At 41.4% G+C, this 23,984-nt stretch overlaps 1 protein-coding gene across 1 annotated transcript in view; it reads left to right on the top strand.

Annotated features, from left to right (window-relative positions):
- Positions 1-22,355, top strand: part of MNAT1 (MNAT1 component of CDK activating kinase) — a 386,226-nt gene extending 363,871 nt beyond the window's left edge. Inside the window, exon 8 of the mRNA XM_069207410.1 lies at positions 21,936-22,355. Within this exon, the coding sequence (XP_069063511.1) occupies positions 21,936-22,056 (121 nt within the window). The 3' untranslated portion in view covers positions 22,057-22,355. The remainder of the gene's footprint in view (positions 1-21,935) is intronic.
- The last annotated feature ends 1,629 nt before the right edge of the window (positions 22,356-23,984 follow it).

Below are 23,984 nucleotides of genomic sequence, written 5' to 3'. Positions count from 1 at the left end.
GAACCATGTCATGATTATTCGACATTACATGTTTTGATGAGTTATTAGCCTGTACTGTAAACTGGGTCAACCCTGATGTCATCTGGAATATGCGCCAAAACTGAATCACTCAGCTTGGGGGCAAGCTCGTGTACCCAGGAGCTCTTCGTAAATAAGAAAAGTAGGTCTGTGCATGGACAACATGTCAGTTTTCCTGGAATCTGAGGGGCACAAACATGCTTGCCTTTGGCATGCCTGCTGCATGTATGTGGCTCTGCTACTCTCAAGTAGTAATGAGGAGGGTAGCACATGAAAGACTAGACCTCTGACACACAAAATGCCAGTGGGCTTCCTGAGTTGGAGAGCCACAAAATCGAAAAACTTGACTACTTTCACGAACAAAGTGCAATGTGCTACACAATTAATAGGGGTATAAAAAGGGTCCCTCCAGCTACAAATGAGAAAAACAATTTAGTATCGGCACATATGTATCACTAATGCTGAGCCTTAACCTCATCTGGCAATTGTCAGAAGCTACAACACATCCTTAAGTAGTAATGGGAAGGGCAGCACATGAAAAAAACTGAACCACTGACCATTCTGGCCACGCTCACCGTGAATGTAATTAATCAAATTCTATACCACATCGGTGCCAACATTAGCCTTCTACCTTAGAATATATTTGTTTGACTTTGTTCTTGTTACTGTATACCATTTGTTGATCTTTGAAGATCTCTCCACAAAGTTTGCCACAGTTTTTGTAGGATGTTCTGCCGTAATATTTTCTCTTCACGTAGGACCATTTTGAAGATGTTGTGGTTTCACTTAGAACTGCTTATGATGAGATGAGACCTATGGTAGAATCAAAAATCTGAAAGAGTTTCTCAACCCATGTTAAATCTTTCACACAAAAGGTGATGGGAGGAATAATTGCAGTAAGTCTAACCCTGGCAACTTCTTGGTTAGGAGTCCAACCCATCATTCTTTTTCCTACCTTGGTACCTCAGTTTTGTCTCAGGCATATGCAAATTAGCCGTGACAATGCTCTAATCTGAACAGTCCAGCCCGAACTTCCAGGTTTGGTCCTCCCTGAACTGGAACACAATCAACCCACTGGGGCTCTTCAGTCAGGTGTAACTGAGTTCCAGTGGCACAGTGAGCAAGGGACCCACATATGGGCATAATCTTAAACTGTTGCAAGCTTGTTGACAGGTGAGATGGTCCAGTGACGAAGTTTAAAACATCATAGTCTTTCCTTTTCATCGACCAAGAACTCCTTCTTACAGACCTCAAACGTTTATATCTTTCCAATGTGATAAAGATATCTTAAATAAATGGTGACAGTTGTCCTTCCAATTCAGAAAGTTTTCACTGAGGATTGCCTGGATAAAGTCACAATTATGATACACCACCATGGTGTATGGTGAGGTAAATGGCAATATTTGGGTTATTGGAGAGAATGCCTTTTGTTTCAATGAGTTGTTTACCTCAAGTACCTGTAACTCACGCTCTAAGGTAAATATAACTCATGCCCTCGCCATGCACAGTTTTTTCATCAAAAATATTACTGCAAACATTACATTGATATCAATGATGTTATCCAAGAAGTCATGAGTGCCATAAATTGTGGGGTAATTAGCAGTGCATGGCAAGGGTGCGAGTTATAGTTACCTTAGAATATGAGTTACAGTTACTTGAGATAACCGTAACTAACAGGTGAATTTCTATGGTTTGGTACGCTTAAAATGTGAGCCTAATTAGAATGCACATGTAACTTTTGGTTTATAATTTGAATTCCTATGTTTTTTAATTCTGTTTCCTAACTATAACACCCCTGTAACGATTGTTTTTCAGTGAATTTCTATGTTTTTTTCAACATAAAATAATTTTCATTACTATATGTTAATCCAACCAGCGCCGCGCACAGCCTTTGGCCATGCGCAGCAGCAGTTGGCTGCAGGCCAGATCCTGTCGCCAACACCCTATAACCACCCATCCTTGCGTCGCGCAGGGTCTTCAGCCAACCCCCCTAACCACCGAACCCTGAGAGAGAGAGAGATCGATCGATTGAGGGCTTGATGAATGATAGACCATTAGGGCAGAAGTGACTGTTCTGCTCTGTATCCAAACATAACTATAACATTTGTACCAAGCATCTTGCTAGTCTTACTCTTTGTAGTCATTGTGTGGAGAGGCCAATGCAATGACAATCTTTCTCTCTCTCTCTTCCATCGCATTATGGGATGGAAGGGATGGAAGGGATGGAAGGGATGGAAGGGATGGAAGGGATGGAAGGGAGGGAGGGAGGGAGGGAGGGAGGGAGGGAGGGAGGGAGGGAGGGAGGGAGGGAGGGAGGGAGGGAGAGAGAGAGAGAGAGAGAGAGAGAGAGAGAGAGAGAGAGAGAGAGAGAGAGAGAGAGAGAGAGAGAGAGAGAGAGAGAGAGAGAGAGAGAGAGAGAGAGAGAGAGAGAGAGAGAGAGAGAGAGAGAGAGAGAGAGAGAGAGACACAGACCCACCCACCCACGGTCCTAGCTGGCTCCCTGCATCCTGCGGGAGCCGGCATTGCTGCCACAAGCAGAGAGCTGCTTTAAATAGCAACTCCTTGCTTGTGAGAGAAGTGTTTGTATCTGTTTTTATTTGCGTGCAGGGAAACAGATCTAAACTCCACTTTCTGACAGCAGGATCTGTTTTACAGCTCCTGCTGTGAGAAAACAGACTTTGTTTGCTTTTGCTTGGTGGGGGTTGTCCGCTCCCATCGAGCAAAAGCAAACAGCTATGTGCCGGGGGTGGGCACCCAGGGACATGGGGGTGGCCGTCCTCAGGGCCATCGCTGGCTCTACGAGGGGGATCACATGGCCCCCCTGCTACCATTATTGCCCTGAGGCAGGTTTTGCGAAGCCTTCACATCCCTATATATACAGAATTTACTTTCTTTAATTACCAAAAAAAATACTAAACGTATTTATAACAAAAGGGTCGCTTTCTGGACCAACTATTGTTCAAAACCCCTTGGAAACGTAAATGGGGGGAAAATCATTGTGGGACCCTCCACTTTTTCTTGGCCCCCGCTTAATGAATCACCCCAAAACTTTCGAGACAGCAGCTCATGTCAACCGGCGCCAAAGATATAGGCAAGTGTGTATATATATATATATATATATATATATATATATATATACAATTTTTTTTCTCAGAGATATAGCCATATAGCCCACCACCAGCTTATGTTGCGTAGGAAGTCAAATTGTGTTCCAGAGGGATCTACCAAATAAATCATGTTCCATAGGAGGACAGTGTTTTTCAGTTGACGTAACCATATCTAACACCACCTATAGTTTGACTGCACAATAGTTCTCTGTATTTGTAGTCCATCCCTGTCTCTGTGTGTGTGCACTATATTCCTAGAGACATAAGTAGCTTGTATATAAATCAGGTCTTATTTGGATTGTGCACTGGGAAGAACTGGAAAACATATACTAATCTTGGTGGACCATTCAAGATCAAATTATCAGACCCCTAACCACAAAATCAATAACATAAGTAACATAAATTCCTAGATATTTGATTTTGTTTTATTTTGGCCCTTCAGAACAGGGAGATGGTTTTTAGTATTTCTCTATCTACCAGCTACAGCCCTGAACCCATCATTACTGGTTTATCAAGGTTCATCTTGAACACTGAGACTTTTTGATATTGTCTCAGGATTTTTAAAACCTTTGAAATGGAGCGTTTGGGATTTCTTAAAGTTAATAAAATATCTTCAGGATATAAGTGAATCTTGTGTCGCATAGATCCAGAGTACATCCCCTGTGCATCGTCTAATCTTGATAGGCAGGAGTTCCAATATGAGGGCATAAGGGTCTGGCAACAGAGGGTGCTTTGTCTCATTCTTCTACCAAGAAGAACGTTTGTAGATTTCAATACATTAATCTAAGCTCCAGTGGTTGATGCAACATAATATGCCCATATGAATTTTTACATTAGGTGGGCATAACCTATTTTATTTATTAGAAGAAAAGACCAATCCACACGGTTGACCACTTTCACAGCACTGAGCGAAAGAAGGATCATGGGTAAAATCCTTTTACCTGATTTCTCTATAAGAAGTAAAACCCTGTATGTACTATCAAAGGTTTTTTTAATTAAACTGATTGGTATGTATCTATTTAATAAGACAGCAGTTGTCTATTCCGTTGCCCAGAACATTTGTAAATATTTTCAGATCTGTATTAAGTAAATAGGAGGAACAAGCTGCCACCTCTTTGGCCAGCTTACTAATCAATGCATGCTTCACTCATACTAGTCTAAAAACAAACAAGGAATTATCACCTATAAAAAGTCCTTGTGAAACATCAGTCCTGAAGCTTTATTCAAATCGTAGCTTTGGGTATGGCCCAAGTGTTTTATGTAACCCCCCAGATTTGTAAATAAGTAGTGCTCTATAAAAAGGTGAGCACTCTCCTCCTTTGTTCCAAGTGGTAATCATACGTTTACTTGATGGCACTAAATCAAAATAATGTCTTCTGAATGTTAGTTGGGATTATATGCAGCAAGTTTTTAAAGTTAACTTGCACATGTTACTACTAAAGAATCAGCACTCTTAATGGGACATTTTTTTTAAATATGCGCACTTCACTCATTCACCTTGGCTGTAGAAAAGAATCTCTATTAGTCTTTTGAATTTAGGATAAACACCTCTAGACACAGATATCTCTTCAAATTATTTTTTAAGTTTGATAGAGACATTACAGCCACCAGCCTCTAATCCATTTTGGACATCATCTGAAACCTTCAACGCTGAATGTTTAATTTATGCTATAACCCCAGGAGCTTATTTTACTTCTCATAACTCTGGGTTAGCTCCTGTTTTGGCCTGGAGCCTAAATTCTTTGTTTAAGTAGTTGTTCGTAATTTACATGTAATTGGCAACATTCTATCCAACATCTTTCCTATTTGTACAGCAATAATTCTTATTAAATGAGAAAAACCGTATTAATTTTCCACCTGTGTTAAATTAAGTGCAGTAGTTTGTGGGGATACTCCAGTCTTCAAAAATGTTTAGTATTTGTATGATGTTTTTAGTTTAGGCTCAGCTTTCTTTCCTACATATGCAGCTTTAATACGTCTAGTGTTCCACTCACCACCAGAGGCTAACTTGTCTGAGCACCAATTGCTTTATCTCGTTATTGATCTACAAATTAATTTTGAAATGTATATGTGTGAAAGTAGCTTAAGGAGTCATATGATTATAAAGGAATACATTCATAAAATAAATAGATCGCCTCAAAACTTGGTTGGGTTTTACTAAAACATCTAGCCAGCATCTGTGTACAGTGCCAAACTGCATAGATCAGCAATCATCGGGATCTTGCACCTCATATATGTTGGAACTGTAGGTGGAACATAATATTGCATACTCTTAAACCATAGTATATGGTAACATAATTAATTAACCTATAAATAATCCAACCGCCACTAAGAATAAATTGAGTTTAATTCCAAACGCCATTGGTGTGTCCCTTTCTGAACACTTTAATTATGAGGTTTAAAAATACTTGCTTGAGCAGTTAACCTTATAGTAGTAAAGACTGGAATCTTTCAGTTTGAAGCTGTTAACAATACTCACAAATGTCAAGTCATTACAAAAATAAAATCCTTATTATGATAATATTGAGAAAAACCATCCAGGTACAGATGTTTTTACTTTTATCTTGAAAAATCACATGGAGAGCATGGTTGTTTACACCAAAGTATAATGTCCATGAAATGTTCACATAGTTACAGATGTTCTTTCCATGATTTAGCTATATCCTAGATCGATTTGAAAATACATATTTTTGTAGAACCTATGTAAGACAGAGATAAGAATGTATCATGTGTTTGTGCCTTACACTTGAGAAATACAGTTGTTTAAGGGTTTTCTGTGAAATTAAACCAAGTTCAAGCTGGAGCCATTGCGGAAGAATAAAAACAGTATATCTGTTATATATCAACAAAGCTGAAGAAAATGAAATAGCTATGTGTATAGACACAGAAATATATACAAATTCACTTAGAAACACAAAGATTAGTTATGGTTACGAAATAAAACCAGACCTCCCCCCATTAATTTTTCTGTCATAACAAGCTCAACAAACCATACCTCACATGCCACCCATGCAAACTATAACTGACACACAAAATGCAAAACTATTGAACAGATTTACACCAAACCAAGCAAATCACTTCTTACAGTAGAGTTATATTTTCACACCAAGTTTTGTGTAATTTTATTCAGCTGTTTATTACTCTATTGGGAACAGCAAAGATTCATATGAAAATGAATATATAAAAAGTAACTTATTTTCAGTGGCCGCTCGTGGGAAGGAAAAGGGGCGGTGCGTGGCGGGGGGAGACAAAAAAAAAGAAAATATAATAATTTTTTAAAACAAGAAAAACTTGCCTTTCTTGCTCTGCTGATCCTCGGTCCTCTACTGCAGGCACAGGCTCTCAGACTGTCCTGTGTCCAATCCTAAAGCTGCTTTTATGCTGCAGTTAGCATGAAAGCAGCCTTAGGACTGGATGGAGCACCCAGCCAGGGCTCTCCGAGGCAGAGTAAAAGTCTCTGCCTGCTGTCTCCAACCCGACAATGCAGTGCCTGCGATGTAGAGTTGGAGAGAGCCTAGTGCACATTTGTGTTTGGCCGGCCCAAGACAGACAGCCAAACATACAAGCGCCGCTCTCCCCCTCCGTGCTCGTCACATCCTTTGGTCCCTCCCCTTTTACAAGAAAATGATAATAAACATAGTCTGTTATTGTTTTCTTGTGAAAGTTTTGTAGCTGCTGCTGTGGGGGGGGGGGCAACTTTCCTCCGCCGTAGCAGCGGAGCCACCCCTGCTTATTTTCCCCTCCTGCCCCTGCTTATTTCCCTTTTGATGGATCTGCACACAAAACGTGGCTTGCCAAAAAGGAATCAGATTATTATTATTTTTTAGCTTTTAATGGTGCCAAACGTACTAAGGTATCTTCTTTTCAATGGAAAATCGGGCATAACCAGAATTACACACTGGCTATCACCAATATGTAAAAAGTCACTTACAAGCAAGAGATTAATTAAATAGATTGCAGAATCGTCAACCTATTGTCTGCATGTCAGCCCGTTAATTAAAATAGGACTATGGCAATGGAAAGATGAAAAATATGAATTGAAGTAGGTCTATCAGAGTGATTTAAGGAGGAATTGAATATGATGCTTCAGAATTTATTTGAGGTAGGACTGAAAACGAGAGAGGTCATACTCCATCTCCACCCAATACTGATTAAACTGGCAATATACACACACAGACACTAAGGTCACAATAGTTTAATGACGGCGGATTCTCACATAAAATGTATTTTTACTTTATCATTTTATTTATTGCAACCCATACTCTGTGTCTATTCCCTCTGCCTCCAGATCCCCCTGGGCCTTTGGCACAGCCCATCAGGCTGTAGCACGGGGTGTTGCCTTAAGCCACGCACTTCACCAAACCCTCTTACCTCTAGAACCTGCTTGGTTGGAGGTAGATCTGTCCACAAATTAGGTTATTCCCTTAGCCTCCATGACCCCCCAATCACTTGCAAAGTTAGGGTGTGTCTCATTGTGGCTCTTGCAGTTGTTCTTGTTCGTGGTTTGTAAGCCATTCTCATTGTGTAATAGTGACCAGAAAACATGTCCACACTTTTACAGCATTTAGTGATTCTGTAACCGGTTTGTACTTAGCAGACTAGTTCATATGATTCAATAACTGCAATGCTGCTAGTCGATTAGAAATTGACTTGACTTTCTACTAGATGTACATAACAGTTTCTATTTGACTTTCCTCAAAAACTACTGAATACATTTACATAAAACAACGAAAAAAGGCAAATTTGGTACGTACTAATTTCATGCCAAATTTGGTGTGCAGCTGTTCAGCAGTGTTTGCTTTAGGAGAGTATAAACAGTCATGTGACCTCTCCAATGGGAAATGCAGCGCGGTCTCATAAAATATTGCCTCCACCACCTAGAAGGCCATTGCTTGGTTCCTCTTGATTGATGGTTTAAAATAGACGCCTCTTTGGAACCTCGAGTTTTGTGTGGAAATACAATCAACTGTAGTCAAAATAGGAGTTTCAACGACGCAGTTTGTAATCAGTTAAATAAGAAGTTGCATTTTCGGTCTGTACTTCCCATGACATCTATATATAATATTCTGCATAGCTTTTAAAAAAACACATTCACCACATAGACTTGAGTGGGTTCCAATTTTGAAGCGACAGAAGTTGATCCATTCTGCTGATATTACACAATCGCGAGACTCCGCCTGATCAAAGGAGCTTGGCAGCTCTGCTTCACTGGTTGAGGAAGGGAATGGTAGAAACTGCTGTGGTTGTTATAGCCAGAGAACCGGAAGTGGGATTGGACTGAGCACAAGTCAACACATTCTGCAGGATGTGAATGCGAAGTGCAGAACACCAGGGTTTACAAAATCAACGGATCTTGAATCCTATTCAAACATAATAAAACCATGTTTTTCTAGTCTTTTAAATCGACTCTTAGAAAAGCATATTCTTTAATAGACAAATATTCACAGATTCTGCTTAGGTTAAGTATTGGGTATGAATCCTTAAAGAACAGATGTTTCATAAACATATGGATAATGCTTATACATTTTACACTCTGATGAGATTTGATGAAGCAAATTACACATTAATTATTACTTCATTAAAATGTATTTGTTGCAAGGAACATAAGATCTGTAGGTTAATGATTTAATAGTAGTATGAAAAGATTAGTGCAAAATTAAGAGACATCCAAAAAATAGCGCAAAGGTACGTCCGCAGGGCAAAAACTAATGTGATCCACCATGACACAGATACACTTTAGTGCCCTATTCCAAAAACAATGAATACGTTCTGCATTTGTAGTACAAAGGCACTCCCTATGCATATGCACACATTTCATCTCTTTTGCAGGAAGAGTATAGGATTCAGGAGTGGAATAATTGCCTTGGGTAATTGAGGTGGTATTGGTTTGTGGACTTTCTCCCTCATTGTAGCCTATTGGTACCTAAAACACATAATATGACTTGGGATCTTTGTCTGCCTGGGAGAGTGGAATTGATTAATCATTGGGGGTTTCTAGATAAGGGAAAATGTTAAAAAAAAAAAAAAAAAAAAAAAAAATTGATTAATTTGAAGTAAAAGCCTAGATCTTTGAGTACATTTCTGTAGCTAAACCTTTTTTTAAATAAGGATACCATAGAAGGCCTTCAAAGCCAGAGGTGCTCCACTAGCATATCCTGCTAACAACTACTTGGATGGTAGCGTAAGAATTCACCAGGCGAGCATTATTTCCAAAGCACACGTTGTCCTTCTCACATATCCTGGATACCTAAAACTTGAAAGATAGGTTGAGCATCACTCCTTATTTACTTATTTAGTTATTGAGTTAAGGGGGATTCAGTAGTGAAGAAGGAACGCAGATTTTGCTTTATTTTGTTACCCCATCTTTGAGTAGGCTTACGCCTTCATGTGAAATTAAGCAACCAGACGAGATTCCATCTCACCAGACTACAATTAGTATTGCGTATGACCAAAGCTGACATTATTCTCTAGATTTTTCTTGCTCTGAAGTAATTGAAAAAGTAAACAGCATTCTGTTAAAATGCCAAATAAATACAACTATAATAAACCACCCGGCCAGAAAAGAGACATTGCTCAGCATAATTTAACTTTGTATACAGAAACATGGAAAAGCACTGCTTGATATTTTGAAAGCCCATTTAAATAAATGTGTGTGGGGGGGGGGGCTCTGGGCAGGCTAACTAATAACTGTAGGTTTGGTTTTCCCTAACTGCACTGAAAATCTTTGAAAACAAGTTCATGTTTTCACACAAAGAATCAATTTCTTGCACTTTCATTTGTATTTCCTTTTTTTTTATGAATATCTGTATTTTTCCTTTTTTTCCTGCTGGCTATCCGAAACTTATAAAATTCAACCTAATAATATGAACAGTTAGGCCTCACATTTAAACAATTAAATGTCTCATTAAGTTATAGTCATATTTGGCAGGCGCAGCTCACGGGAGGGAAAAGGTGCGGGGCAGGGTGGCGCGGCGCATGGCGTGGGGGGACGACAAAAAAATAATTTAAAAAACTCTTACCTTTCTCGTTGCGCCGCTCCGATCCAGTCCTCCACTGCAGACACAGTCTCCCAGCCTGCCCTGCGTCCAATCCTAACACTGCTTTTATGCCAGCCAGGGTGCTCTGAGGCAGACTGGAAGCCTCTGGGTACTCTCTCCCACCCGGCAGCACAGTGCCGGGTTGGAGAGAGCCTAGTGCGCATGTATGTTTGGCTGTGCACTCTGCCTCTGTCCCCGTCACGCCCTGTGGCCTGCCCCTTTTACAGTAAAACCATAATAAACAAAGTTTGTTATGGCTTTACTGTAAATGTTTTGCAGCAGCTGCTGCTGGCGGAGGGGTGGGGGGATGACGTTCCTCCGTCTCAGCGGAGGATCTGCCCCTGATAATTGGGCAGCAAGCACTAGTGTTAAGTTTTGAGGCTATTATTGCAAACAAAGCTGAGATCATACAAAGAAACACTTGTTATTATTGGATAATATAAGCAGTCAAAAATCTCAGAGTAGGCTGTGTGTATTCCCACAGTTGAAGACATAAATTTTCTATAAGAAAGCGATATGCCAAACGTCCAAGTGATTAGTAGTTACTGCATTATGCACAGCCCCTCAAGCATTTAGGAACCCTACTTTATCTTCAGAAAGGAGCCTAGGAAGAGACAGTGTGCACTCTAAAACAGGAAAGGTGGGCAGAGGTAAATTACAAGGATTGGCTGCTCTGACTAAGCCAGCACTACAGAAAGACTTCCATATTATGACTAACCTAAAAAACAAACATACTCTGACATTACATAAATCATTACCCTCAGCAGTCTCACGTGAGAATGACCTTAAGCACTCAGCAATGCAAACAGACCCGGCACCAACTTGCACAAACTCTGCACTAACACTTACGAAAGTACAGTTGCACCACCTAGAGCATGAGGCTTAACGAGACCCTAAACAGATGCAATAATTGACAAAGTTGACATTGATTAGGTGGAGGGTCGTTTGGTGCCCTCTCCACAGCAGTACACCTCGTAGAGACAACCTTAAAAACTCCCCTCCCTGGCTTGGCTAGCATGTCGCAGTGACCCACTCTCCTTCCAGATGTACGCCAGAGCAATCCCAATATCGAACCTAGTACCACAGTATTTTGGGCCTGGTGTGTCCATAGACGGCTCACTGTACCACAGACACAAAGATCTACAAGGAAAAGCACTACAACAATTAAATATTAGCAGACATGCACAACACAAAAACCACATTATGTATCTTTGTAAGGATGAGCAAAGGTTGGGAAACCAGCAACATGTTTAGATCTGAAGGGAGACCTTGTTTCCGCTGACACCAAACCTTCGGTGTTATGTTTGGAGTAGGATTTGTACTTGTGGCTCTTACTTACACAAGTTTAGGACATTGCACCGATTATGGGTGTAAAACAAGTTATTGATAAGTGATGGCTCAGTGATTTGCTATAGGATGGCCTTGGATAAAAGTTTAGATATCAGTGGCCCTTGGATAAAGTCAGGATGTTATTTCTAATGCTAAGTCTTAAAAGCTCTTTAGGTTTTAAACAAGTAACTAAGAAGTGCGTTTATTATAGAGCTCAAAACTAACATGCTGTGTTTCATTACTGGAGTTTTCCACATATCCAGTAACACTTAGTTATTTTTTTGCCTATGTCTTCTTACCGTGAAGCCTTGATTCACATGTGATTTTTATTTTTTTTTGTTTTTTTTGCGATGATTATTTAGTTGAGTTGCAGTCACGCGGATTTTGATTTAAGTTCTTCGAAAACACAGCATACTTTTGACTTGAGAAAAATGAACAGCAAGTTAGCCAAAGGTATTTTCTTGTTCGTACATATTCTCATGCAGCTGCTTTTGTAGTAGACCACTGTAGCAAGTATTAATATGCTTGATATATATCTTCCATAGCCAGGATGAATGAGTCATTAAATCGTAGCACTAACATTGAGACATCCTGTGTTTGGGACCTTCGTATGTCAAAGTTGCTCTGTTTGCGCCCATAGACGTAAGTGCACTTTTAAGATGTAACACAAGGGCTGAGTGGCATTTTGCTGTAGTACCGTTCAAAAGTACATACTATAACATGTACGTACTGTAACATGAATCATAATTCAGACAAGCATTCTCCTTTCTGTTCTAGTTTTAAGTAATTCCATACTTGCATGGTTAGAACTTAAATTAGTCCTTTAAAAACCTATTTTTGGCATTCACACGAATGACTGTTTATTCCATTTCCTCCCTTAAAACACTCTGTTTTTATATAGTCTGCATTAAAACGCTGCACAGTCATAAATTCGAGAAATGCGAAACGTTTTTTGGTATGCTGGTGGTCCCATGCTTTCCTGGAAGCGCGGCTGTAGTTCACGTTTCCTAGAATAACAAACGCTGTGAAAAGCTGTATGCACTATAGTCGAAATTGCCAGCTCACTGTTGTAACAGCGCATGTTTCAAAATGGCGTTGTTTCATTAGGTTATAACCTAAAGTGAGATGAATACAAGATCAGCCAAGAATTTGAGACATGGAGCAGTCTTGACAAGATTGCAATTTTCTAGAGATTTAAAAATAAAGGAAACCAAACCCCTAAATGTTTTATTGATAACATTTGCAGATTACGCCATCAGCTACCTTCTTTAGTTTGCCATTTCGCGGCAAAGGTCGGGGTAATTTTGTTTTTAGGGGTGGTGTAGTTTATTTTTGGGGATGGGGTCGGTTGGTTTTAGGGAGTGTTGGGGGTTAGGGTAAGTTTTAGGGCTCAGGGTGAGTGGAGGATATGAGGGTAGTTTTTAGGGGCGGGGTTGGGGTAGTTTTATTTTTGGGGCGGATGGGGGGTCAGGGTAGTTTTATTTTATGGGCGGGGTTGCAGTAGTTTTATTTTTAGGGCAGGTGGGGGGTCGGGGTAATTTCGTTTTTGGGAGCCGGGTAGTTCTATTTTTAGGGTGGAGGTCAGTTTTTAGGGCGGATGTGGTGGTCGGTGTAGGCTTCAGGGCTATGGGTGGAGGGTATTGAGGTAATTTGTAGCGGCGGGTGGGGGGTTTGGGGTAGTTTTATTTTTAGGGCAGGTGGGGGGGTGGAGGGGTCGGGCAGTTTTGTTTTTAGGGCGGGTTGGGTAGTTTTGTTTTTAGGGCGGGTTGGGGGGTCGGCATGCGAAAACAACGCATGCCGTTCCACACATGCCTTTACAAGGCATGCTATTGTAACAAAAAATCACTGTAAAGGCATCCGTGGAAACAACTCAGTAGTCGTTTGAACCACATTGTTCAGGCATGTGTGGTTGGCGCATGCGTTGTTTCATCATACATTCCTCCAGAGCCTTTATTTACTCCAAAAAGGGGGAGCCATGTGGCCCCCCCTCTCCAACATTTAAACAGCCCCGGGGAGGTGGTGGTCCCGGGGCCAGGGGTCCACAACGGACACCCTTCATTCTTTCAGTTCAGCCCTGGGGAGGTGGTGGTCTCTGTGGCTGCGGGGGGGCCACACAGCCATCCCTTATTTTATTACAATTGCCCTGGAGAGGTGGTGGCCCCCTGCATATAATTGAATATCAGCCCTGGGGAGGTGGTGGTCTACGGGGCATAAATAAGCCATAGGAGGGGACCCCATGTGCTCCCCTCCTTTATTTTTTATATGCCCCCAGGAATTATTTTAATTTTTAATTATTGCTGTTAAATTGCGACCCTATCGCAAATTCACATCAAAATGTTTTTTTTTTTTTTAAAGTGCTTTTTTGAGTTGGGGGGGGGGTCCCTCTGAGACCCTAGAAATAGGGCTCAGGGTGTCCCTACCTTGACCCCTTTAATTATTTTGTTTCTTTTTTTCAGGGACTCGGCTGAAGCAGAGTCCCAAAATGGCTGCGGCCACTTCTTGTTGAAGTTTTGGCAGTCAATCAGATCTCAGCACGAGATCGGGAGGGTTCGACTGAGCCTCCGCATACCTATATATACAATTTTAATGTTCTTAAATATCTCAAAAACGACTGAACGGATAAACACCAAATAACAAAAAGAGTGCTTTCTGGACCAAGAGCTACCTTTCTGCCTAATTTGGTGTTATTCCGTCCAGCGGTTCGGGCTGTAGTCCTGTTCAAAAACCCTATGAGAATTAACATGGGGGGCGAAACACATTTTCGGACATATCACCCTGAAACTTTCCAGATAGCAGCTGATGTGAGCGTCGAATTTTTTGGGCAAATTTTGTGAAGATTGATCAACCGCTCCCAAAGATACAGGCAAGTAACTAGAAACTAGGTCCTAACTATAACTACCTACTGGTGTCTGCCACGAGAGAGCGAGAGAGAGAATATGAATATATATGTTCGATGGCATGTGTAGCTGCAGATACACATGCTGTGCACAGTCCGCCGTCTGGTGTTGGGCTCGGAGTGTTACAAGTTGTTTTTCTTCGAAGAAGTCTTTTCGAGTCACGAGACCGAGGGACTCCTCCCATTTCGATTCCATTGCGCATGGGCGTCGACTCCATCTTAGATTGTTTTTTTTCCGCCATCGGGTTCGGACGTGTTCCTTTTCGCTCCGTGTTTCGGGTCGGAAAGTTAGTTAGAATCTCGGAAAAAAACATCGGTACTGTTTGCGTTCGGAATCGGGTTAGTTAGAACAAATCGACACCGAATTTTGAAGAGCTCCGGTGGCCCTTCGGGGTTTTTTCGATCCCCCGTCGGGGCCTGGTCGGCCCGGCCACGTGCGACTTCAAGGCTGATGGAACAGACCCCATTCCGCTTCTGCCCAAAATGCCATAACAAGTATCCATATACGGATCAGCATCTGGTCTGTAACTTGTGCTTGTCCCCCGAGCACAAGGAGGATACTTGTGAAGCCTGTCGAGCGTTTCGGTCGAGGAAGACACTGAGAGACCGAAGAGCCAGGAGACTACAAATGGCGTCCACGCCGACAGGTCAAGAACGTTTCGAGGAGGAAGAAGAAGCTTTCTCCATCCACGAGTCGGATTCTGAAGAACTCGACGCCGAAGAAACACCCAAAACCGTGAGTAAGACGTCGAAAATCAAGACTCACGAGAAGTCCACAAAAGCCCAGGGGACGCCACCGCCAACAGGCCATGGCTTAACCCGAAAACTAGGTGACCGATCCAAGGCACCGAAAAAGGGCATGCTGGTGTCGAAGTCATCCGACTCCGGTCGAGATACCGCCACACAGCAACCTCGGAGACGAGACAGCGGCTCCGAGAAACTTCGGCACAGAGACAGCGGCACCGAAGAATTTCGGCACCGAGACACCACGCCGAAAACAAAGAAGGTTTCTTCGGAGCCTAAAAAGACTTCCGAAAAGGTTTCGGTTCCGAAACATCCAGCCTCGGAGCCGAAAACTAGTTCCTATACAGAGGAACAAGGATTAACCTCCCAATTACATAGATTTGGAGAGGAGCTTCAAGCTGTAGAGCCCGACTACACGCAAAGGAGGCTTCATATTCATGAGGACACAGGGAAGATAACCACTCTTCCCCCCAATCAAAATAAAAAGGAAACTTGCCTTTCAACAAAAGGACAAGCAACCACAGGCAAAGGTGGCAAGGAAAACAACCCCACCACCTTCTCCACCACCATCAACACATGCATCACCAGCAACAACTCCACCACTGATGCACTCACCAGCTCATACCACAATGAGTCAGGATGATCCCGATGCATGGGACCTTTACGATGCTCCAGTGTCTGACAACAGCCTAGACTCCTATCCTACAAAACCGTCACCACCTGAGGACAGTACATCCTACACACAGGTGGTCGCAAGGGCAGCCGAATTTCACAACGTCACCCTACATTCTGAACCAATTGAGGATGACTTTCTCTTTAACACCCTATCCTCCACCCATAGCCAGTACCAAAGCCTTCCCATGCTCCCAGGAATGTGAAGACATTCAAAACAAATATTTCAGGATCCAGTTAAAGGCAGAGCCATAACTCCAAGGGTGGAGAAAAAGTACAAGCCACCACCAACAGATCCAATCTATATTACAACACAACTAACACCAGACTCAGTAGTTGTCGGGGCAGCTCGTAAGAGAGCCAACTCTCATACCTCAGGAGACGCACCACCTCCAGACAAGGAGAGCCGCAAATTTGATGCTGCGGGAAAAAGGGTTGCAGCACAAGCAGAAAATCAATGGCGTATTGCCAATTCACAAGCACTTTTGGCAAGATACGACAGAGCTCATTGGGATGAAATGCAACATTTCATCGAACACTTACCCAAGGAGTTCCAAAAAAGAGCGCAACGGGTGGTGGAAGAAGGACAAAGTATCTCAAATAATCAGATACGGTCTTCCATGGATGCAGCAGATACAGCTGCAAGGACAATAAACACTTCAATCACGATACGAAGGCATGCATAGCTGCGCACTTCAGGGTTCAAGCCGGAAATCCAACAAGCTGTGCTCAATATGCCATTTAATGAACAGCAATTGTTTGGGCCGGAGGTAGACACTGCCATTGAGAAACTCAAAAAAGACACCGATACAGCCAAAGCCATGGGCGCACTCTACTCCCCGCAGAGCAGAGGCACATTTCGAAAAAACACCTTTTCGGGGAGGGTTTCGAGGTCAACCCACAGAAACCACAACCTCACAAACAAGGCCTACTTACCAGGGTCAATATCAACGGGGAGGTTTTCGGGGGCAATATAGAGGGGGCCGATTCCCAAGAAATCGAGGAAAATTCCAAGGCCCCAAAACTCCTCAAAATAAACAGTGACTCACAAGTCACACAACCCCATCACATAACACCTGTGGGGGGAAGACTAAGCCAATTTTACAAACTTTGGGAGGAAATAACAACAGACACTTGGGTCTTAGCAATTATCCAGCATGGTTATTGCATAGAATTTCTCCAATTCCCTCCAAACGTCCCACCGAAAACACACAATATGTCAAAACAACATATAGATCTTCTAGGACTAGAAGTTCAAGCATTGCTACAAAAGGACGCAATAGAATTAGTACCAAATCTACAAAAAAACACAGGAGTTTACTCACTGTACTTTCTGATACCCAAAAAGGACAAAACTCTGAGACCAATACTAGATCTCAGAACACTAAATACCTACATCAAATCAGACCACTTTCACATGGTCACGTTACAAGACGTAATCCCACTGCTCAAACAGCAAGACTACATGACAACATTAGATCTAAAAGATGCGTATTTCCATATACCAATACATCCTTCACACAGGAAATACCTAAGGTTCGTATTCCAAGGAATACATTACCAATTCAAAGTGTTGCCATTCGGAATAACAACTGCGCCAAGAGTTTTTACAAAATGCCTGGCAGTAGTAGCTGCACATATCAGAAGGCAGCAAATACATGTGTTCCCGTACTTAGACGACTGGTTAATCAAAACCAACACGCTAAGACAGTGTTCACAGCACACAAAATATGTCATACAAACCCTTCACAAGCTAGGTTTCTCCATCAACTACGCGAAGTCACACCTTTTGCCGTGTCAAACACAGCAATACTTAGGAGCGACAATCAACACAGCAAAAGGGATTGCCACTCCAAGTCCACAAAGGGTTCAAACATTTCACAAGGTAATACAGGCCATGTATCCAACACAAAAGATACAAGTCAGAATGGGAATGAAACTCCAAGGCATGATGTCTTCATGCATAGCCATTGTCCCAAACGCAAGATTGCACATGCGGCCCTTACAACAGTGCCTAGCATCACAATGGTCACAAGCACAGGGTTAACTTCTAGATCTGGTGTTGATAGACCGCCAAACATACATCTTGCTTCTATGGTGGAACAGTACAAATTTAAACCGAGGGCGGCCTTTCCAAGACCCAGTGCCACAATACGTCATAACGACAGATGCTTCCATGACAGGGTGGGGAGCACACCTCAATCAACACAGCATCCAAGGACAATGGGACATACATCAGAAGCAGTTTCACATAAATCACTTAGAACTGTTAGCAGTATTTCTGGCGCTGAAAGCATTTCAACCCATAATAACCCAAAAATACATTCTTGTCAAAACAGACAACATGACAACAATGTATTATCTAAACAAACAAGGAGGGACACACTCGACACAGTTGTGCCTCCTAACACAAAAAATATGGCATTGGGCGATTCACAACCACATTCGCCTAATAGCACAATTTATTCCAGGGATTCAGAACCAGTTGGCAGACAATCTCTCTCGAGATCACCAACAAACCCACGAATGGGAAATTCACCCCCAAATACTAAATTATTTTCAAATTTGGGGGACACCTCAAATAGATCTATTTGCAACAAAGGAAAACTCAAAATGCCAAAACTTCGCATCCAGGTACCCACAGGACCAATCCCAAGGCAATGCTCTATGGATGAACTGGTCAGGGATCTTTGCGTACGCTTTTCCCCCTCTCCCTCTCCTTCCATATCTAGTAAACAGGTTGAGTCAAAACAAACTCAAACTCATACTAATAGCACCAACATGGGCAAGGCAACCTTGGTACACAACACTACTAGACCTGTCAGTAGTACCTCATGTCAAACTACCCAACAGACCAGATCTGTTAACACAACACAAACAACAGATCAGACATCCAAATCCAGCATCTTTGAATCTAGCAATTTGGCTCCTGAAATCCTAGAATTCGGACCCTTAGATCTCACACAAGAATGTATGGAGGTCATAAGACAAGCTAGGAAACCTACCACTAGACACTGCTATGCAAATAAGTGGAAAAGATTTGTGTATTACTGCCAGAATAATCAAATTCAGCCATTACACGCATCTCCAAAAGATATAGTAGGATATTTACTACATTTGCAAAAATCAAATCTAGTTTTCTCTTCCATAAAGATACATCTCACCGCAATATCAGCTTACCTGCAAATTACTCATTCAACTTCACTATTTAGAATACCAGTCATTAAAGCGTTTATGGAAGGCCTAAAGAGAATCATACCACCAAGAACACCACCTGTTCCTTCATGGAACCTCAACATTGTCTTAACAAGACTCATGGGTCCACCTTTCGAGCCCATGCATTCTTGTGAAATGCAATACTTAACGTGGAAAGTTGCATTTTTGATTGCCATCACATCCCTAAGAAGAGTGAGTGAGATTCAAGCATTTACCATACAAGAACCATTTATTCAAATACATAAAAATAAAGTAGTTCTAAGGACAAATCCAAAATTTTTACCAAAGGTTATCTCACCGTTTCACTTAAATCAAACAGTAGAATTACCAGTGTTCTTCCCACAGCCAGATTCTGTAGCTGAAAGAGCACTACATACATTAGACATCAAAAGAGCACTAATGTACTACATTGACAGTACAAAACTAATTAGAAAAACAAAACAACTATTTATTGCCTTTCAAAAACCTCATACAGGAAATCCAATTTCAAAACAAGGCATTGCTAGGTGGATAGTTAAGTGTATTCAAACCTGCTATCTTAAAGCAAAGAGAGAGCTGCCTATTACACCAAAGGCACACTCAACCAGAAAGAAAGGTGCTACCATGGCCTTTCTAGGAAATATTCCAATGAACGAAATATGTAAGGCAGCAACATGGTCTACGCCTCATACATTTACCAAGCACTACTGTGTAGATGTGTTAACTGCACAACAAGCCACAGTAGGTCAAGCTGTACTAAGAACATTATTTCAAACTACTTCAACTCCTACAGGCTGAACCACCGCTTTTGGGGAGATAACTGCTTACTAGTCTATGCACAGCATGTGTATCTGCAGCTACACATGCCATTGAACGGAAAATGTCACTTACCCAGTGTACATCTGTTCGTGGCATTAGTCGCTGCAGATTCACATGCGCCCACCCGCCTCCCCGGGAGCCTGTAGCCGTTTAGAAGTAGATCTTGAACATTTGTACATTTGTAAATATATTACTTTAACCTTTATTATGTACATACGTATTCATTCCATTGCATGGGCACTATTACTAACATACACAACTCCTACCTCACCCTCTGCGGGGAAAACAATCTAAGATGGACTCGACGCCCATGCGCAATGGAATCGAAATGGGAGGAGTCCCTCGGTCTCGTGACTCGAAAAGACTTCTTCGAAGAAAAACAACTTGTAACACTCCGAGCCCAACACCAGACGGCGGACTGTGCACAGCATGTGAATCTGCAGCGACTAATGCCACGAACAGATGTACACTGGGTAAGTGACATTTTCCATATATATATATATATATATATATATATATATAATATACTCCCTGAAGGATTGACAAAGATGAATTAACCACTGTTTGCACTGTGATGCTCACAGCACCTTCAAGGATAATTAGATTGTATCATCATTGGTCACAGATTATTTACAGCCCATGCATTTTGCAGGTTAGGGATGTTTTCTAGATATCACATATATTCATTTGCTCAAGCCAACCCTTCTTCTCCATCATAAATTCAAAGGAATTCCTCAGTTGTAAGAAGAGGAGTAGAAATAAAGAGGAACTCAGTCTGCAATAGATATCTTGTATTGTTGTTTTACCATCATCAATATGAGAACAGAGAAGGAGGCTATTTCTTTATTTTCAACCCAGTTCATCAGGGTGAAGATGCTCAAAATGGTGACATTGGCTTAAATTCTGAAGTTCACTTTTAAGATGTATTTACTTGGGACACTAAATTTGTAAGGTGCATAAATATACCCACTTGAAGTGGCTGTAGTACATTTCTGAAGTTCCTCATAGGAGGCGGTGAGGGTAACTGCCAGCACACCACGTTGCCATTCAGTGTCAGCACAGACTTAAATATCCTAGAGCCATTAGCAGCTCAATTCAGAAATTGAGGACACATGTGTTCACCCCTAACTAGACAAGTCTTTGGCTAATGCCGTATCATTTTAATTTGTGCTTTCAGTCCTCCAGCTAGTTATTGATGTTTTCAACATCCATTGGTTATCATTACCTCAATTCATATCCACAGTGTGGCACTTATAAAATAGTCCCATTAGTGGTTAGCTTGGTGCACTATAAATTAATATGGTAGTTTGTTGCCAGTAGTACGCCGGAGACAATCATTTCTTTTGACCCCATTCCTTCACAATAAGATATGCTAGGGCTCAAGCATCAGAACTTTGGTCGAAGTTCTCAAAATCAGCAGTGCAAAATATGATTTGAACTATTAGTCACCCAATATGTTTTGTAAATAGGGTGACCAGGCATCCCGGATTTGCCCAGAGAGTCACAGTTTTTTGCCAGCTGTCCCTGCAGATTTATGGAAATTTAGCTCATGCCCCAGTTGTAAAAAGTCACCTGAAATGTGTGGGAAGTGATTTTTTTTTTTTTTTTTGCTTTCCAAAGCCGAGATACTTAGTATGTGATCAGAAAGCAATTTAATTAACAGGCATTACACTGGCTTTAAAAATTGTGTTTAATCTATGTTCTTAGTGCCACTTCTCTAACTTTTTGCTGATGAACGCTGTCATTCTGTGCGCTCGGTTGAAGTAAAATTGTAGTTTATCTTCTGTTTTTGTGAAATGTCCCGGTTTTTGGCTCTAAAATTCTGGTCACCCCATTTGTAACAAGCTTTTTCCTTAGTAACTCTCACTGTCCACTTTTAGGATGTTCACTCGCAACCTGTTTGACACGAATAACTGCTTTAATACTTGTATTGAAACAGATAAGATCTACATATTAAATATGTTACTGGTTTACCAAAGTTTTCTGATGCCTGTCCTTCTGGTTGTATGACCTCTCAAAGCACTAAAACGAGATTGGTTTGTCAGTATGTCATTTATAAACATATAAGTCTGCGCAGTGTGTTTAGTGTTTAACTACAGTTTCTTCAATTATTTGTAGGTATCTGAACCATGTAAGAGCAGCCTCGCCACAGGATCTGGCTGGTGGCTATATGTCTTCTCTCGCATGCCAAAGAGCTCTACAGGATGCTTTCAGTGGGCTTTTCTGGCAACCAAGCTAAACTGCATGCCATCATCTAGAAACTGACCTGGCACACAACAATCTCCAGCAAAATAATTGACAACTGCACCAATCCCAAAATGTTTGCCAATGTTGTGAACACAGCAGAATTTAAGGAAAGAGGAAAAACATTTGTCAGACTAAGACCAATGGCATTTTGGTAATAAGGCACTACCAGAACCAGCTTAATCAACTGGACTCATTTAACAGAGGCTTTTCAAAGTTTTGAAAGGTTGGTTAATTTAAAACCTAATTTGAGAATTTATATTTTATTTTTCAATAAACCATCATTTTAATACCCTTTTTGTTTGACGTGTATTACTTTTAATGGAGTAGTGTGTTCATAAAGTGCATATTTCTAGAGTGAGATGCCTCTTCCACTAGTGGTAAAAATATAATGGTATCGACGTATTCATTTTAAATGTTTATATAAAAAATGTTAAGTATTTTTTTAAACAAAATTATTTCAGGTGAAAATTATGTCTTAACAGCAGATAAAATAACAGTTTATTTTAACAGCAGTGGTCACTGGTACCTGTGGAGTGTTTGGACAAATATGTGATTGTAACATACAATGTGGTATTCTTTGGAGAACTTAGAAGGAAAAAGGTTTCTTGCCTGTACTTTTCTGTATGTAGCTTGCTGAGCTGTAGATGCAAAAGCTTTGCACACTTCAGCTATCTGGTTTTGGGCTTCGAACTCGACAACTTGTTTTTCTTTGAAAAGGGGGATTTATTTTCGAGATGTCAGGGTACCTCCCCTGAGAACAACAATCCATGAGGACATCGACTCCACCTTAGAATTTATTGTCCCCCCACCCGCCAGGGTAGGTATGTATGCTTATCAGCATGAAGTTATAAAATATGTGCACTTTGTAACTAGAATTGAGTCATAAATGTTTACTTGTATTGCACACTACTGGGGAGGTGGGCGGTGTGCATTTGAATCTGCAGCACTGCAATCTACAACCAGCTGTTATAGGTATATAACATTTTTGTTTGTAGCACATATAGCTGTAGATCACATCCTTTGCATACACTAAAAAGCAGTGCCCCTTCTCCTAATGCAGTGTCTTGAAGACAAGCATGTTAGATTTTTGGAATAATGCTTTAAATGCTGTTTGCCCAGCTAATGTCACTTGTCAGGCATGAATATCCACAAAGCAGTTGAGTGGTTATCTGGCTTGAAAGCATCCTTAAAGATTTTCGATAAGGGGATGTTCCCAAGGAATGCCATAGTGTCACCATTTTTGTGAGTGGGATGTGTGCTTGCTTGGTACGAAATGTAATGTACGTTTTGCTTTGGTATGATTGCCCCCGGCTATCTAGTGTGTGTAATACTGTTTCTGCCTTTGATTGAGGCAGAGGGAAAAAAGTAAATACTTTTATAAATTGATCGATCTGAAAGGGTGATACAACTTTTGGCAGAAAGCAATTGTGTGTGCTCAGCAAGACTCTGTCTTTGTGACGCTGTAACAAGGTTCCACAACTGCTTATAGCACCTGCAGTTCACAGAGTCTTCTAAGATAAGTGCTGGCCACTGGAAACACTACTTTCCAAATAAGGAATGTAGGAAGGTAGCCTCTTTCTAGCCTTGTTACCCCCACTTTTAGCCTGTTTGTGAGTATATGTCAGGGTGCTTTTACTGTCTCATTGGGATCCTGCTAGCCAGGGCCCAGTGCTCATAGTGAAGACCCTATGTTGTCAGTATGTTTGATATGTGTCACTGGGATCCTGCTAGCCAGAACCCCAGTGCTCATAAGTTTGGGGCCTATATGTGTTCCCTGTGTGGTGCCTAACTGTATCACTGAGACTCTGCTAACCAGAACCTCAGTGTTTATGCTCTCTCTGCTTTTAAAATTGTCACTGCAGGCTAGTGACTAATTTTACCAATTCTCATTGGCACACTGGAACACCCTTATAATTCCCT

This window comes from Pleurodeles waltl, chromosome 9, assembly GCF_031143425.1.
Source record: "Pleurodeles waltl isolate 20211129_DDA chromosome 9, aPleWal1.hap1.20221129, whole genome shotgun sequence".
In the NCBI taxonomy this organism is placed as follows: Eukaryota; Metazoa; Chordata; class Amphibia; order Caudata; family Salamandridae; genus Pleurodeles; species Pleurodeles waltl.
The sequence above is the reverse complement of the archived record's forward strand: the minus strand, read 5'-3'. Positions and strand labels throughout refer to the sequence as shown.